Source organism: Bufo gargarizans, chromosome 9 (genome assembly GCF_014858855.1).
Source record: "Bufo gargarizans isolate SCDJY-AF-19 chromosome 9, ASM1485885v1, whole genome shotgun sequence".
NCBI classification, from domain to species: Eukaryota; Metazoa; Chordata; class Amphibia; order Anura; family Bufonidae; genus Bufo; species Bufo gargarizans.
This window is the reverse complement of record NC_058088.1, coordinates 1,700,973-1,717,126: the sequence shown is the minus strand read 5'-3', so window position 1 is coordinate 1,717,126 and position 16,154 is coordinate 1,700,973. Positions and strand designations below refer to the sequence as shown.

Below are 16,154 nucleotides of genomic sequence, written 5' to 3'. Positions count from 1 at the left end.
ACCAGCAGCTCTCATCTGGCTTAAAAACTTTTTGGGCGATTGTGCCACTTACATCTGATATCCCCTGATGATCCTGTCACCAAACCAGTGACAGTGAGAAACGCGTCGGGATCTACTATATTGTTTTGGGAGTTTATCCTCAAGGCTACCACTCAGGGTTTAGCCGTCGATAAGTGGGGTCGCCTCATTAGGGGGTGATACCTCTGCATTTAGGCAGAGGGTCTCTCCACTTTTAGGCAGGGACTCACAAGTAGTATAGGGTCAGACCTCCCTATTTTTTCTTATATTTGTTCCGTTTTTCTCCAATCTAACCTATTGGCAAAACTGATAGTGGAGAAACCGTACCTACACCTGACGATCAAGGGTATTCGGATCCGGAACTCAACATCCAGTCATCTTCTGAAAACCTGGTCTGGGACCCACTGTGAATCACCATCGGTAACCGTGAGTGGTAACAATTTTCTATCTAGTGTGATACACATTGGAAACACAAAAGAACCCTGTGAACTCTCTATGCTAGATATGAAACTGCAGCCAGTATAAAATATACTGCAGTTGTTATCGAATCTATATATATATGTAAAAAAGTATTGTTATTTGGGATTTATCTTATAAAGTATCCATTAAAAGTTAATTTTTAAAGTAGGTTTAATTTTTCAGCGAAATTTTTGACATTTTCACATCTATAATGTCAGCCTGTTTAATAGCGAAAATTGGGGTGACAGAAACCCTTTAAACCCAATAACATGGTATGATCCAGACAGTGTAGGACTCATCCACATCTGCTTTAATCACTTCCATTGCCAAAAGCAACCTTATGCTATAATGAGGTCCACTGGCTTTCTATCGTGGTGTCTTTCATTTTACAGAACAAATTTTTGTAATTTTTTTTTACTATATAGCCGCACTATTTTTTTGGTCAATTTTGATGGCATCTGCAAAGAGGGCTCTTAAGGGGGCCTCCAAGGCAGATGTGAACCGAGGCTGACAGTTTTCTTTTATCACTGTGCAAATCTTGTTTAGCAATTCAACTCCTCGGGACAGGAATGCAGGTTCTTGTGAAGATGACCAGCACAAGGGGAATACAATGCTATTCTTTTATTTACTACAGGACTGTTTCTTATGCAGATTTCCAAAGGACATTGCTACACCTATGTCAACTGTGTGATTTCTCAACAGGTACAAACCGAATGGATGGGGTGTGTGCTGGAAGTAATGGGGAGGGGGCTTCATCTGAGGAAAATCTGGAAATTCCTTGAGGTCATTCCTCCACCCCAAAGCTGCCTATATAAATACAGCTGCTTCTGCACAAGGCAAAGAGAGGAGCAGAAGGCAATTCCATAGGGCAAGATGCTGCTTCTACTAATCCTAGCTGTGTGTGTACTGCATAGCCATGCTGCCAGTCTGCTGGTGAGTACAAAGAATTGACAGGGCTCATAGATAATCCATGGAAAATGCTATCTATCTATCTATCTATCTATCTATCTATCTATCTATCTATTATCTATCTATCTTTTATCTATCTATCTATCTATCTATCTATCTATCTATTCACTGTGTCAGTCTAATATATATATATATATATATATATATATATATATATTTAAAAATGAAAAAACAGGCAGCACCAACCAAACCAGCAATAGCAACAGGTGCAAAGCCCAACGGGAATAAGCAATTTCCCAAAATATAAAATGGAAAAAAGGCAGCACTCCGAAAAAACAAAATAATAATTTTCATTCACCCATGTGGTACAGCAACGTTCCAGCTCAACACTAGAGCCTTTCTCCAAAAAGAAACGTTGCTGTACCACATGGGTGAATAAAATTTTTATATATATCTATTTCAAGTGTATCTAATTATCTAATTATCTATCTATCTATCTATCTATCTATATCTATTTTACAGAATGTGCTCTCTATTTGTTATTATATATTAAGATGAACAGAGTTTCTGTACAGAGTGAGTTTCACATGATTTGCACTTCACCATGTATGAAGAATAGGAGGAAAGTTGAGCCCTGATGTGACTACTGGGGAAAGGGAAGGCAGTGCTCTGACTACAGGGGGAGTATTGGGACACTACTGTGATTACTAGGGAAAAGAAGGAGGAACTGCTCTGACTACTCAGGGAAGGGGGGGCACCGCTGTGTTTTCAAATGCGATATAGGGGCAATGCTGTAACTAATAGAAGAGGCAGGAAATACTGCTTAGGCTACAGTTGGGGGGGGGGGGATACAACAGTAACTATTACTGTGGAAGAGCACAGCTTGGTAGTGATTATTGTCTGGAGGTGGGGTTTGCAACTGATCTGTATCAGGTATAGTGCAGTTCTCCTTCTCAAATAAATGGTTCCTAAAACAGTTACCTCCTGAAACCTACATATGTTAATATATTATAGGGCAGTAATACAATATGTGACCTCCATGATAGTCCTTATCTATATATTGTGCTCTCTCTCTATATATATATATATTATTTTTTTGTAAAACCCATTTTAGTTAATAAGGAGAGAACATAGCCATTCCGTAGTGTTAGCGGATGTTTCAGTCTTACTAGGACGTCTTTGAATGGCCTGTCTGTGGCCCAAGATCACATGTGTGTTGATGTCCTGATTGTTACGATCCAGGTGTCCACACACATCTGATCTTAGGTCACAGACAGACAGTTAAAACATGTCTGGGTAAGACCGAAATGTCTGGGAAGTGGCTAAGTTCTGTTTATGTTAACATCATTAACTTATTTGCAACATATCTTATGTGGGCTGTGGAAGTCCACTTAGATATTGATGACTGCAAGCATTGACACAGAGAGTGCAGGGCTCATGCCCAAAAAGCACTATGAATATTTCACTGACCTAACCTCTATTACATTATGGTCTTGTACAGGTAAACACCACTGGGGCTATGGATGAACTGGGCGTTTGTTACTGCTCTGTTGCCCTCCCAGATAACACATTCCCTGCAGATCGTTTGGAGATCCTGGAAATTTCCAACAAGGATCTAAGCATCAGTGTCCAACAAGAGATCACTAAGGTAAAACTCGAAAAATTTCTCGCACACTAGCAGTCAATAATGAGTCTCTTGAAATGCAGGATGCATTTATAAAATCTTGTCCTTCTTTTAGGTGAACAGTTATCAGGCTACACTGACTGAATACCTGGTAAAGCTTAAGAACCTGACCAGGCGAGTAGAAGTCATAGAGATGGGTGGCGTAGCCTACACAGAACTAGACTTTGAGCTGCTTAGGTTGGAGATCAGAGAAATGGAATCATTGGTTATCAAACTTCGAGAATCAATGGATGGATCCAATGTTCTGGTGGAAACTCTCTATACGGAGGTAGGTCAACAGTTCAGGAGGTTCAAAATAATAAAATAGACAAATATGGAAAACATAACTGCAGAAGATAAAGCTAAACACTGTCATATTATATCTAATTTCCAGGTCCATAATATATCCATTATGGTGAACCAACTAGAATCATACGACAAGAACAATGTCCTAGCTGTGAGACGGGAGATTGCTTCACTGCGTAAGAGACTTGAAGATTGTGAGAAGAACCAAAATAATGAAGTCCCACCACAGATCAATTATGGTAAGATAATTGTGTTACTTATGAAAACTAATATCTCCACAACATACATTCAGAACATAGACCATACCTAACCTAAGGAAGATTTAGTAATCAAATGTTCCAAATTGTTAAACTGTACTTGTACAACTTGTACAGTTTTGAACATTGTTGAAAAAGTGTGAGGCTAAGAGGAATCATAAAATGTACCAAATTTATTAACATTTTTACAGCAATTTATTAGTGAAGCCATGCACGGCTGTATTTACAGTTTATGCTGTCCTAGACACGTTTAGTGCTCACATCCCCTAAGGGTGCGGCCACATGGTCAGACTTGCTGATGCCGTTTTTGAAGCCAAAATCAGGAGTGGATCATAAAAGTAGAAAAAAGTAAAGTAAGGACAGATACGACTACGCTTTTTTTAGAATTCACTCCTGGTTTTGGCTTCCAAAACTGCATGCAAAAACATGACCGTGTGGTTTTACCCTATTAGTTCGGCTAAAGCTGCCTATTGACTTGAGGGTATACAGCAGCTACACAAAATGATTTTGACCGTGTGGTAAAAAACTCTCCAGAAAACGCACTTGGTTTTACCGTGATTACTGTAGTTTTGTGATGTGCTTATTGGCCATGCATTTATGTTACATTTTTAACCTAGAAAAAACCATGGCAAATAACCACATCTCAAAACTGCAGCAAACCAGTTAAAACTGAATGCGGTTTTAAACTTTGTTTTAGTGCAATTTTCACTGTGTGGTTAAAAACATCCAGGGCCATATACCTTACAGGGAAATTTCACGGTGGGCTGATACCCAGGGGGCTGCCCAAGCCCTCCCCTCTGCCAAAGCGCACATGCAGTGGTGTATCTTGGTTTTGTGCTGCCCTAGGCGAGACTAAACTCGGGCGACCTCCTAATATAAATTCGACCCACCCCTTCTCCCCCCTCTAACTACTCAACGGGTCCCAACCCCCTTACCCCATAAAACAACTAAGTAATAGATTTTTTGTGAATTACTGTAATTTAAGTACTTACAGTTTTTGAAGACAGCAGGCTCAGGGATCAGTGCCTATTGGTGGCCGGGGCCTGGCCTCAGTGTTCACGGTGACCGTGTGCAGCATCCGTTCTGCACTTGGACGGCAACGCGCGGACACAAAAGGCAGGGGAGGTTGGGAGGAAGTCAGGAGGAGGAGGAAGTAAGTCTTTCAACTCCTTCACTATGCGGCGCCGGCGATACCGCTCGCATAGTGAAGTAGTGGATCGAACAAGGAGCAATAAAAATATTTAGCATATTGTGTAACTATCACTAAGCAAACAAGGCATTTTGCCGCCCCATTGGCAAGTGCCGCCCTAGGCAAATGCCTTGTTTGCCTTGTGATAGATACACCCCTGCGCACATGCTCTCCTGAATTCAACTGCTGTAGTCTGCGTCCCACCTCCTAAGCCCCCTGCTCCGTATCTTATTCAGAGACAACTGGAGGTGGAGGAGACAGAAAATGGCAGCTATTGATGGCCACCACAAAGGGACAGCTTTTAGGCAACATATTGTGCTGCACTGTGGTATATGGTTCTGATGGGACAGTATTTTGCCCCACCTTCTGTTAATTTGGAGCCCGCTACGGCACAATTTTTTTTTTTTTCTAGGGTCACTTTAAGTTCCCAGTCCACCCCTGAAAACATCTCATTTGAATATACCCTTACACAGCTGCCAGTAAAATATAAACCTAATGCACAAGTCCAAAAGCATCAATGGATGGTGCATGAAATGACTGGAAAAATCGTAGCATGCACCAACCAGCTCCGAATTTTCCCTCAAGAGTCATTCTTTAAAGTGAGTGAGTCTGAAAGAGAGACAGGATGCGGACATCATCTAAAAGAGATCTGTATAAAAATGCATCCATGATCACACGCTGAAGCACAAACTTGAAACGAACCCTAACTCTTGCAAGGTACATGGCCACCTTTACTCTGTGGCCACTGTGTTTTTAGTTATACAGAGGAGCTTTACTACTTTTGTGTCAGTGTGCAGATTATGCTAGCAATGTACATATCTTGGATTCATCTTTCTCCTCGTCTGACTGCTCTGATGTCTCTTTTTCACTTGCTTTTGTTAACTGCAATACCAAGTAAGGGCTCTTTCACACTTGCGTTGTTCTTTTCCGGCATAGAGTTCCGTCGTCGGGGCTCTATGCCGGAAGAATCCTGATCAGGATTATCCCAATGCATTCTGAATGGAGAGAAATCCGTTCAGGATGCATCAGGATGTCTTCAGTTCAGGACCGGAACGTTTTTTGGCTGGAGAAAATACTGCAGCATGCTGCACTTTTTGCTCCGGCCAAAAATCCTGAACACTTGCCGCAAGGCCGGATCCGGAATTAATGCCCATTGAAAGGCATTAATCCGGATCCGGCCTTAAGCTAAACGTCGTTTCGGCGCATTACCGGATCCGATGTTTAGCTTTTTCTGAATGGTTACCATGGCTGCCAGGACGCTAAAGTCCTGTTTGCCATGGTAAAGTGTAGCGGGGAGCGGGGGAGCAGTATACTTACCGTCCGTGCGGCTCCCGGGGCGCTTCAGAGTGACATCAGGGCGCCCCACGCGCATGGATGATGTGATCGCATGCGCATGGGTCGCTCTGACGTCATTCTGGAGCGCCCCGGGAGCCGCACGGACGGTAAGTATACCGCTCCCCACTACTACTATGGCAACCAGTACTTTAATAGCGTCCTGGCTGCCATAGTAACACTGAACGCATTTTGAAGACGGATCCGTCTTCAAATGCTTTCAGTTTACTTGTGTTTTTCCGGATCCGGCATGTAATTCCGGCAAATGGAGTACACGACGGATCTGGACAACGCAAGTGTGAAAGAGCCCTTAGGAGATTCAACCATTACACTGTCTTCCTGAAGGAATTACTGTTATGAGCTATAAGTAGTTCAGAGATAAGGGGCTTAATGTCAGATGACAGCTGAAAGTAAAAGTAAGATGTCCTGCAGCTAGGCTAAACTAACACCTATATGACAAAAACTGCTGAATTTCTTTTAATGAAGACCAATTGTAAAAAAGATTTTAAGCCCAAACTTAGTAAAATGCAATCATGAATACAAATTTCCCCCACAAATGTTCATAGCCTTTAACCCCTTAAGGACCAGGCTCATTTTCACCTTAAGGACCAGGCCATTTTTTGCAAATCTGACCAGTGTCACTTTAAGTGCTCATAACTTTAAAACGCTTCGACTTACCCAGGCCGTTCTGAGATTGTTTTTTCGTCACATATTGTACTTCATGACACTGCTAAAATTGGGTCAAAAAAGTTAATTTTTTTGCATAAAAAAATACATTTTTTACCAAAAATTTTGAAAAATTAGCAAATTTCAAAGTTTCAGTTTCTCTACTTCTGTAATACATAGTAATACCCCCAAAAATTGTGATGACTTTACATTCCCCATATGTCTACTTCATGTTTGTAGCATTTTGGGAATGATATTTTATTTTTTGGGGATGTTACAAGGCTTAGAAGTTTAGAAGCAAATTTTGAAATTTTTGAGAAATCTTCAAAATCCCACTTTTTATGGACCAGTTCAGGTTTGCAGTCATATTGTGAGGCTTAGATAATAGAAACCTCCCAAAAATGACCCCATTCTAGAAACTACACCCCTCAAGGTATTCAAAACTGTTTTTTCAAACTTCATTAACCCTTTAGGTCTTCCACAAGAGTTGATGGCAGATGGAGAAACAATTTTGAAATTTCTATTTTTTGGAAAATTTTCCAATATAATCAATTTTTTCCAGGAGTAAAACAAGGGTTAACTGCCAAACAACACTCAAAATGGGTTGCCCTGATTCTGTAGTTTGCAGAAACACCCCATATGTGGTTGTAAACTACTGTTTGGCCGAACGGTAGCACATAGAAGGAGGGGAACACCATATGGGTTTTGGAAGGCAGATTTTGCAGGACTGGTTTTGTTTATACCATGTCCCATTTGAAGCCCCCTGTTGCACCCCTAGAATAGAAATTTCAAAAAAGTGACTCCATCTAAGAAAGTACACCCCTCAAGGTATTCAAAACTGGGTTTACAAACTTTGTTAACCCTTTAGGTGTTCCACAAGAGTTAATGGCAGATGGAGAAACAATTTTGAAATTTCTATTTTTTGGAAAATTTTCCAATATAATCAATTTTTTCCAGGAGTAAAACAAGGGTTAACTGCCAAACAACACTCAAAATGGGTTGCCCTGATTCTGTAGTTTACAGAAACACCCCATATGTGGTCGTAAACTACTATTTGGCCGAACGGGAGCACATAGAAGGAGGGGAACACCATATGGGTTTTGGAAGGCAGATTTTGCTGGACTGGTTTTGTTTATACCATGTCCCATTTGAAGCCCCCTGTTGCACCCCTAGAATAGAAATTTCAAAAAAGTGACTCCATCTAAGAAAGTACACCCCTCAAGGTATTCAAAACTGGGTTTACAAACTTTGTTAACCCTTTAGGTGTTCCACAAGAGTTAATGGCAGATGGAGAAACAATTTTGAAATTTCTATTTTTTGGAAAATTTTCCAATATAATCAATTTTTTCCAGGAGTAAAACAAGGGTTAACTGCCAAACAACACTCAAAATGGGTTGCCCTGATTCTGTAGTTTGCAAAAACACCCCATATGTGGTCGTAAACTACTGTTTGGCCGAACGGTAGCACATAGAAGGAGGGGAACACCATATGGGTTTTGGAAGGCAGATTTTGCAGGACTGGTTTTGTTTATACCATGTCCCATTTGAAGCCCCCTGTTGCACCCCTAGAATAGAAATTTCAAAAAAGTGACTCCATCTAAGAAAGTACACCCCTCAAGGTATTCAAAACTGGGTTTACAAACTTTGTTAACCCTTTAGGTGTTCCACAAGAGTTAATGGCAGATGGAGAAACAATTTAGAAATTTCTATTTTTTGGAAAATTTTCCAATATAATCAGTTTTTTCCAGGAGTAAAACAAGGGTTAACTGCCAAACAAAACTCAAAATGGGTTGGCCTGATTCTGTAGTTTGCAAAAACACCCCAAATGTGGTCGTAAACTACTGTTTGGCTAAACGGCAGGACATAGAAGAAGGGGAACGCCATACGGTTTTTGGAAGGCAGATTTTGCTGGACTGGTTTATTTACACCATGTACCCTTTCAAGCCCCCTGATGCACCCCTAGAGTAGAAACTCCATAAAAGTGACCCCATCTAGGAAACTACGGGATAAGGTGGTTGTTGTTTTGGGACAATTTTTGGGGTAAATTAGATTTTTGGTTGCTCTATATTACTCTTTTTTGAGGCAATGTAACAAAAAAATGTAATTCTAAAATTGTTTCTACATTCGCTATTTAGTTTTGTGGAACACCTAAAGGGTTAACATAGTTTGTAAAGTAATTTTTGAATACCTTGAGGGGTGTAGTTTCTTAGATGGGGTCACTTTTTTGGAGTTTCTAGTCTAGGCTACATCAGGGGGGGCTTCTAATGGGACATGGTGTAAAAAAAAAAAAACTGTCCATCAAAATCTGCCTTCCAGAAACCGTATGGAGTTCCCTTCGTTCTATGCCCTGCCGTGCGGCTATATAGCCATTTACGACCACATATGGGGTGTTTCTGCAAACTACATAATTGGGGCAATAAATGTTTAGTTTTGTTTGGCTGTTAACCCTTGCTTTATTACCGGCAAAATGGATTTAAATTTAAATTTTGCCCAAAAATAGGTGTTTTGGCACCGTTTTTATTTTATATTTTTAACACCGTTCATCCGAGGCGTTTGGTAAAAAGTTATTTTTATAGCGACGACTTTTACGCACGCGACGATGCCCAATATGTATGGCTCTCAGACTTTGGAGACACTAAGCAGGCATCCTAAAACTGCGGCCCTCCAGATGTTGTAAAACTACAATTCCCACCATGCCCTGATGATGGCTGTAGGTTGTCTGGGCATGCTGGGAGTTATAGTTTTACAACATCTGGAGGGCCGCAGTTTGAGGATGCCTGCACTAAAACTAATATTTTTTGGGGAAAGAAAAATTGTTTTCGTGTCTCCAAAGTCTGAGAGCCATAGTGTTTTATGTTCTCTAGTGAACTGTTGGGGATTATAAAAATTTAGTACTCCATGGAAGTGTGATACTCCCTGAAGCAATCGATAATGCAGAGGCCCGGATGATCGGGGCACGTGTCACATTGAGTTGTGGTGTCCTTCCGTATCCCCCTCTTGTGACACACTCTGCACTTTTTTTGGGTTCGTCCCTTCTTTCCAGTATGGGGGACCACACCTGGAAAGTGTTGGCCAGGGACGATCCGGGCGCCTCCAGTTCCCGAGGTACTCCGGCCTGCTCTTTCCCGGTCCGAAAAGATCAGGTCTTTGAGGACTGCCTCATAGAATTGGAGGAATGTCCCTGTGCTGCCAGCGCTTCGGGATAGTACAAAAGAGTTGTACATGGCAACCTGCACCATGTAGACCGCAACTTTTTTGTACCATGCCCGGGTTTTGCGCATGGCGTTATATGGCGTGAGGACTTGATCAGAGAGATCAACTCCTCCCATATACCGATTGTAGTCGACGATACAATCGGGCTTGAGGACCGTTGCCGCGGTACCTCGCACAGGGACTGGGGTGGTGCTGTTACCGTGGATTGTGGACAGCATAAGGACATCCCTCTTGTCCTTATACCTGACCAGCAACAGGTTTCCACTGGTAAGTGCACGGGTCTCACCCCTGGGGATAGGTACCTGGAGGGGGTAGGCAGGGAGGCCGCGTTGATTTTTCCGCACGGTCCCACAAGCGAACGTGGATCTGGCGGCAAGGGACCTGAACAAGGGAATGCTGGTATAAAAGTTGTCCACGTACAAGTGGTAACCCTTATCCAGCAGTGGGTACATAAGGTCCCACACGAGTTTCCCGGTAACACCCAGAGTGGGGGGACATTCTGGTGGTTGAATCCGGGAATCTCGCCCCTCGTACACACGAAATTTGTAAGTGTACCCTGAGGTACTCTCACAAATTTTGTATAGCTTCACGCCATACCTCGCCCGCTTTGTGGGAATGTATTGGCGGAAACTGAGTCTCCCCTTGAACGCAACGAGAGACTCATCAACCGCGACCTCCCTTCCAGGTACGTAGGCCTGCTGAAATGTGGCCCCAAAGTGATCGATGACCGGCCGTATCTTGTACAGCCGGTCATAGGCAGGATCACCTCGGGGTGGACATGCTGCATTATCGGAATAATGCAGACATTTCCGGATGGCCTCAAACCGGTGACGTATCATGACCATACTGTACAGTGGGGTCTGGTACAGGACGTCCCCACTCCAGTATTGCCTGACACTGGGTTTTTGGACTAGACCCATATGCAGCACGAGGCCCCAAAATGTCCTCATTTCGGCTGCACTGACCGGCGTCCAGCCACCGGGTCTAGCCAAAACTGAGCCTGGGTTTTGAGCGACGAACTGTTGGGCGTACAGATTCGTCTGCTCCACCATCAAATTCACCAGTGGGTTACTGAAAAAAAAACTAAAAAAGTCTATTTCAGTAAACCCCACTGTGGGAATCTGGATTCCAGGATTGCCAGCGAAATCCGGAATCTCAGGCTCAAAGTCCACTGGGGGACACCAGCTAAGTTCATCGGCAGGGGGCTCCGGTGAACTTATTTGGTGGGCCGGGAAACCAGTACGAACCCCAGGGCGGCTCGTACTAGGGTGGGCCACAGGATCCCTAGCATGTGTGGCCCCTGGCTCCGCCTGGCGGCGTCTCCGCTGCCTTGGTGGCTCATCGTCATCCGATGATGATGAGGAGGATGCGGATGACAAAAGGAACGTGGGGTCATCCTCATCCTCACTGGGGCTCTCAGAGTCGGAGGCAATCTGGGCATATGCCTCCTCGGCCGAGAACACCCGGCGGGCCATGGGTGTGTGTGTGTGCGTGTGTATGTGCGTGCGTGTAAACCTTTATTCTATGTGCGTGTGTGTGGGGGCACGGGTGTTCACGTACTAAAAAGTCCAGGCAAAAAAAAGTGTTAGGAAAAAAAAAAAAAAAAAAGTTCAAACTTGCTGATCTGCGGTTCAACGCTGATCAGCGGTCGGTGGGGTGGTGGGGCGGGCGATGCGCTAACAGTGGACGGACGCTAAAAAGTGCCGGCCAGTCAGCGCACGCAGAAAAAAAAAAAAAGTGGTGGTGGGGGAAGGGTCTGGTGGTGGGGGGGGGGGGGGGCTGGTGGTGGGGGGGGGGGGGCTGGTGGTGGGGGGGATGCGGGGGGGGCAAGTGGCAGGGGGGGTCTGGGGTCTGAAAGTTGAAAAAAAAAAGTTTGGAATAAATGTGCTTTTTTTTTTTTTTTTTTTTCTAACTTTTCCCTTCTATCCCTGCCTAAAGGTGCCTCTCCCTCACTGACCCTAACCTACCTGGGTGGCGATGGGTGCAGGAGGGTGATGGATGCCGATTTAGGGGGACACAGGAGCTGGTGCTGGACGATGCTGCACGGTCAGGGTGCTGGACAGGAAGAGGAGGGGAGAGAGGAGCGCAGGAAGTTTGAATCTCGCGCCTCTCTCCCCTGCACCAATCAGCACCCTGGACAGCGGCGTTCAGCACCAGGGCCAGCTCCGCCTCTGCAAATCCTCGGACTGCGATTGGTGGTGTAAAATTACGCCACCGATCGCAGTCTTTTTCCGGTTCATCGGGTCACAGGACACCCGAATGGACCGGAAACGCAGAAAACCGCAGGTCTGAATTGACCTGCGGTTTTCTGCGATCGCCGATACGGGGGGGTCCAATGACCCCCCCCTGCGTTGTTACGGGATGCCGGCTGAATGATTTCAGCCGAAATCCCGTTTCGATTAACCCCCGCGGCGCCGGAATTCAGATTTTAAGTCAGGACGTACCGGTACGTCCTCGGTCCTTAAGGACTCGGGAAATAGGGCGTACCGGTACGTCCTCGGTCCTTAAGGGGTTAAATTAGCTGTAGGTAAACAGTGTCTTTGTTAAATCTCCTGACTTGTGGCTACAATAAACAAAAGTTAATGATAAAGAGACATCCCAATGAGTTCGGAGAGGCAGTACTAAGGTGAAAGAATCAACAAGAACAATTCGTTTCCTCTATGAAGTGCCCCCCCCCCATTTCTCCTGAAGCCCTAAGCACAAGCCCTTATGAGGTGGCATAAAGGAAAATAGTGTCTAATGTGTCTAGTGAAGTGAGAGAATATTATGTTACATGCTCCACTTTGTGCAATTTAGCACACTTTCTGCAACCTTTTGCATCTTTGCCAAATTAAGCAACCACATTATTGTCTGGACCAATATTAAGTTTCTACTCAAATGTCAATTCTTGAATTCACGTTCTTTAGTGTCATTTATAGGGACATTTTTAAAGGAATTTTTCAAGAGTTCAATATGGATGACCTACTTTCAGGATAGGTCATTAAAATCAGATTGGTGGGGTCTAACCCCTGGTAGCCCTGGTGATCAGCTGTTCGACAGTGTGTCGCATTCGGGGAAGTGCTGTGGCCTCTTTCTCTCTCTGTGATGTTATGTTCAACGGTCACATGGCCTTTGTGGAGCACAATCCTATTAAAGTGTATGGGATTGCACTTCAATTCCAAGCACAGCCACTGCCATCAGACTTGGTATACTAAGAGGAGGCTGAATAATGATGACCTATCCTTCGGCATTAGAAGGCCTAGGTTTACAATCTGATAACTTGTCCTCAGGATAGGTCATTAATAGGGATGAGTGAATCGAGCTTTGGATCCAAGATCCGAAGTCGATTCGTTCCTAAAGTTCGTTTTAATGGTGTACGGAGACCTGTCTCTGTACAGCGTTGAAATGTATGTGCATTGGCGAGGCAAAATCCGCTAAGTTAGAAGTTGCGTGAGACTTAGATTCTACAACTGAAAAAAAAAAATTAAAACAGGAATGAAGTCGACTTTGTATTTCTGTTTTAAAATGTTTTTAAAGTTTGTAGTGTTGTCTGATGAGATGACATCAGATGATGATGACATAAGCAATAGACAAGTCTGCACTAGCACCAGACAAAAACATTCAGATGTTAGGTTATAGAGGGGCTAGTGGCCCCATTACACTCTGGATAAACATGCTCTACTGTCAAGAATTGGTAGAAAGGTGATCCACCATGTTTGCCACCAGAGGACCCACGTAAATCTTGAACTGGTTCAGGCAACATATGAATTTGTATAATGACACAACAGATTGTGATAAATTGCAAGTGATGTCTATAGTTTTAAATATTTTTTTCATTTTTTTTATATCCTTAGGATCCTGCAGTCATGGAGGAATTGTTAACATCAGTAAACCATTTGTGGTCCAGTTGAATTGGTTAGGATTTAACTATAAATTTGGAGGATGGGGGAAAGACTCCTATGCAAATGGTAATCAAGATGTGCATTGGGTGACCCCTCTTCAAGTAGATGGCCGTATGATGAACATTATTCGATATTACCCCACATACGATAATCTCTTGCTCTACAAAGGAGCCACAGAGAAGGTGCTGACCAAAAATCTGGCCTACAATAATTATGACTACTCCAGCTGTGGCCAAGGCGGAGGCATAATTATGTTCAACAATTCATTGTATTACAATTGCTATAACAGTAGGGACATCTGTAAATGCAATGCGGATACCAATGCAGTGGAGCGTAAGACCCTCACAGATGCCACTTTTAACAACCGATTCTCTTACGCCTCCTCTGCCTGGCAGGACATTGACTTAGCCAGTGATGAAAATGGCCCCTGGGTCATTTACTCTACAGAGCAAAACGCTGGAAACATTGTAATTGGCAAATTAAATCCCGTTACCTTGGTGGTAGAGAAGACTTGGATGACATCCCAGTACAAGCCTGGTGCCACCAATGCCTTTATAGTGTGTGGGGTCCTGTATGCCACTAGAACCCTTAGCACCAGAAAAGAAGAAATCTTTTACATGTATGACACCAAGACAAGCCAGGAAGGTCAAATAAGCATCATCCTTGACAAAATGATGGAGAATGTGCAGAGTCTTTCCTACAACCCTAATGATCACAAACTCTACATGTACAATGATGGCTACCTAGTCACATACAATATTGCCTTTAAGTCACTACCCATACCTGTCTAGGAATCTGCTTATGTACATGAATGTTTTACCTTAAAGTAGCAATGGAGATCAAGACCTCATTTTCAGAAGACCACCAATGTTTTCTCCATGTAGGTGTTTGTTATTGCTTATCCTGCACAATCCAGAGTCAATGGCTTCCGTTCATTGAAATACTGATCAATGTCCTCCCTCGAACATCATTTTTCAAAATCTAAATAAGTAAAAAATTCTGTTCTGATTAATGATCCCTCTAGTGGAAGTTACAGTCGACGTAATATCTTTGAAGTGTATTCAGGGAATTTGACAGTGATTAGAAAATTAATCAACACTTAAAAACAACACGATGATAAAATGTGGAGGGACTTCTTTAAGCCCCTTATGGACCATTGAAAAACATTTTCATTTTCCCCACCCCCCCTCAAAAAGTCATAACTTTTTTATTTTTCCATCAACATAGCTTGTTTTTTGCCTTACCCGTTGTACTTTTTACATAAATTAATTAATGGTTTATATACTGTATTGGGAAACTGCACAAAAGAAAACCTTTGTGTGTGGAAATGGGGAGAAAAAAAAAATTGTCCCATTGTTTTTTTTACAGCATTTACAATATGATAAAAATAACATTTAATGATTACAGCTCTACCAAAATGTAAAAAAAAAAATGTTATGTTTTACTAAATCTAAAAAAATTAAAAACCTTTTTTTTTTTAAATTGCTTTGTGTCTTCATATGCTAACACTCAAAGGAAGAAAAAGTAGTAGCAGCAATAATGAATCTGCGTATTAAGTCTCTATGGTGGTGGTGCCTGCAGTGTTGGGTATCAGTCCGTAGTACCCCCAAATCTTTAGAATAACATAGTAACATAGTACATAAGGCCGAAAAAAGACATTTGTCCATCCAGTTCAGCCTGTTATCTTGCAAGTTCATCCAGAGGAAGGCAAAAAAATAAACTGTGAGGTGGAAGCCAATTTTCCCCACTTAAGGGAATAAAAATTCCTTCCCGACTCCAATCAGGCAATCAGAATAACTCCCTGGATCAACGACTCCTCTCTAGTAGCTATAGCCTGTAATATTATTACACTCCAGAAATACATCCAGGCCCCTCTTGAATTCCTTTATTGTACTCACCATCACCACCTCCTCAGGCAGAGAGTGCCATAGTCTCACCGCTCTTACCGTAAAGAATCCTCTTCTATGTTTGTGTACAAACCTTCTTTCCTCCAGACGCAGAGGATGTCCCCTCGTCACAGTCACAGTCCTGGGGATAAATAGATGATGGGAGAGATCTCTGTACTGACCCCTGATATATTTATACATAGTAATTAGATCTCCCCTCAGTCGTCTTTTTTCTAAAGTGAATAACCCTAATGCTGATAATCTTTCAGGGTACTCTAGTCCCCCCATTCCAGTTATTACTTTAGTTGCCCTCCTCTGAACCCTCTCCAGCTCTGCTATGTCTTCCTTGTTCACAGGAGCCCACAACTGTACACAG

General features: G+C 42.9%; 1 protein-coding gene across 1 annotated transcript; it reads left to right on the top strand.

Moving 5' to 3' along the window:
• Window positions 1-1,287: 1,287 nt before the first annotated feature.
• LOC122946826 (olfactomedin-4-like) lies at window positions 1,288-15,107 on the top strand. The gene is made up of 5 exons (XM_044306676.1): window positions 1,288-1,410; window positions 2,888-3,034; window positions 3,126-3,338; window positions 3,444-3,594; window positions 13,845-15,107. The coding sequence occupies exons 1-5, from the start codon at window positions 1,351-1,353 to the stop codon at window positions 14,681-14,683; spliced, it is 1,410 nt and encodes a 469-aa protein (XP_044162611.1). The 5' UTR covers window positions 1,288-1,350; the 3' UTR covers window positions 14,684-15,107.
• The last annotated feature ends 1,047 nt before the right edge of the window (window positions 15,108-16,154 follow it).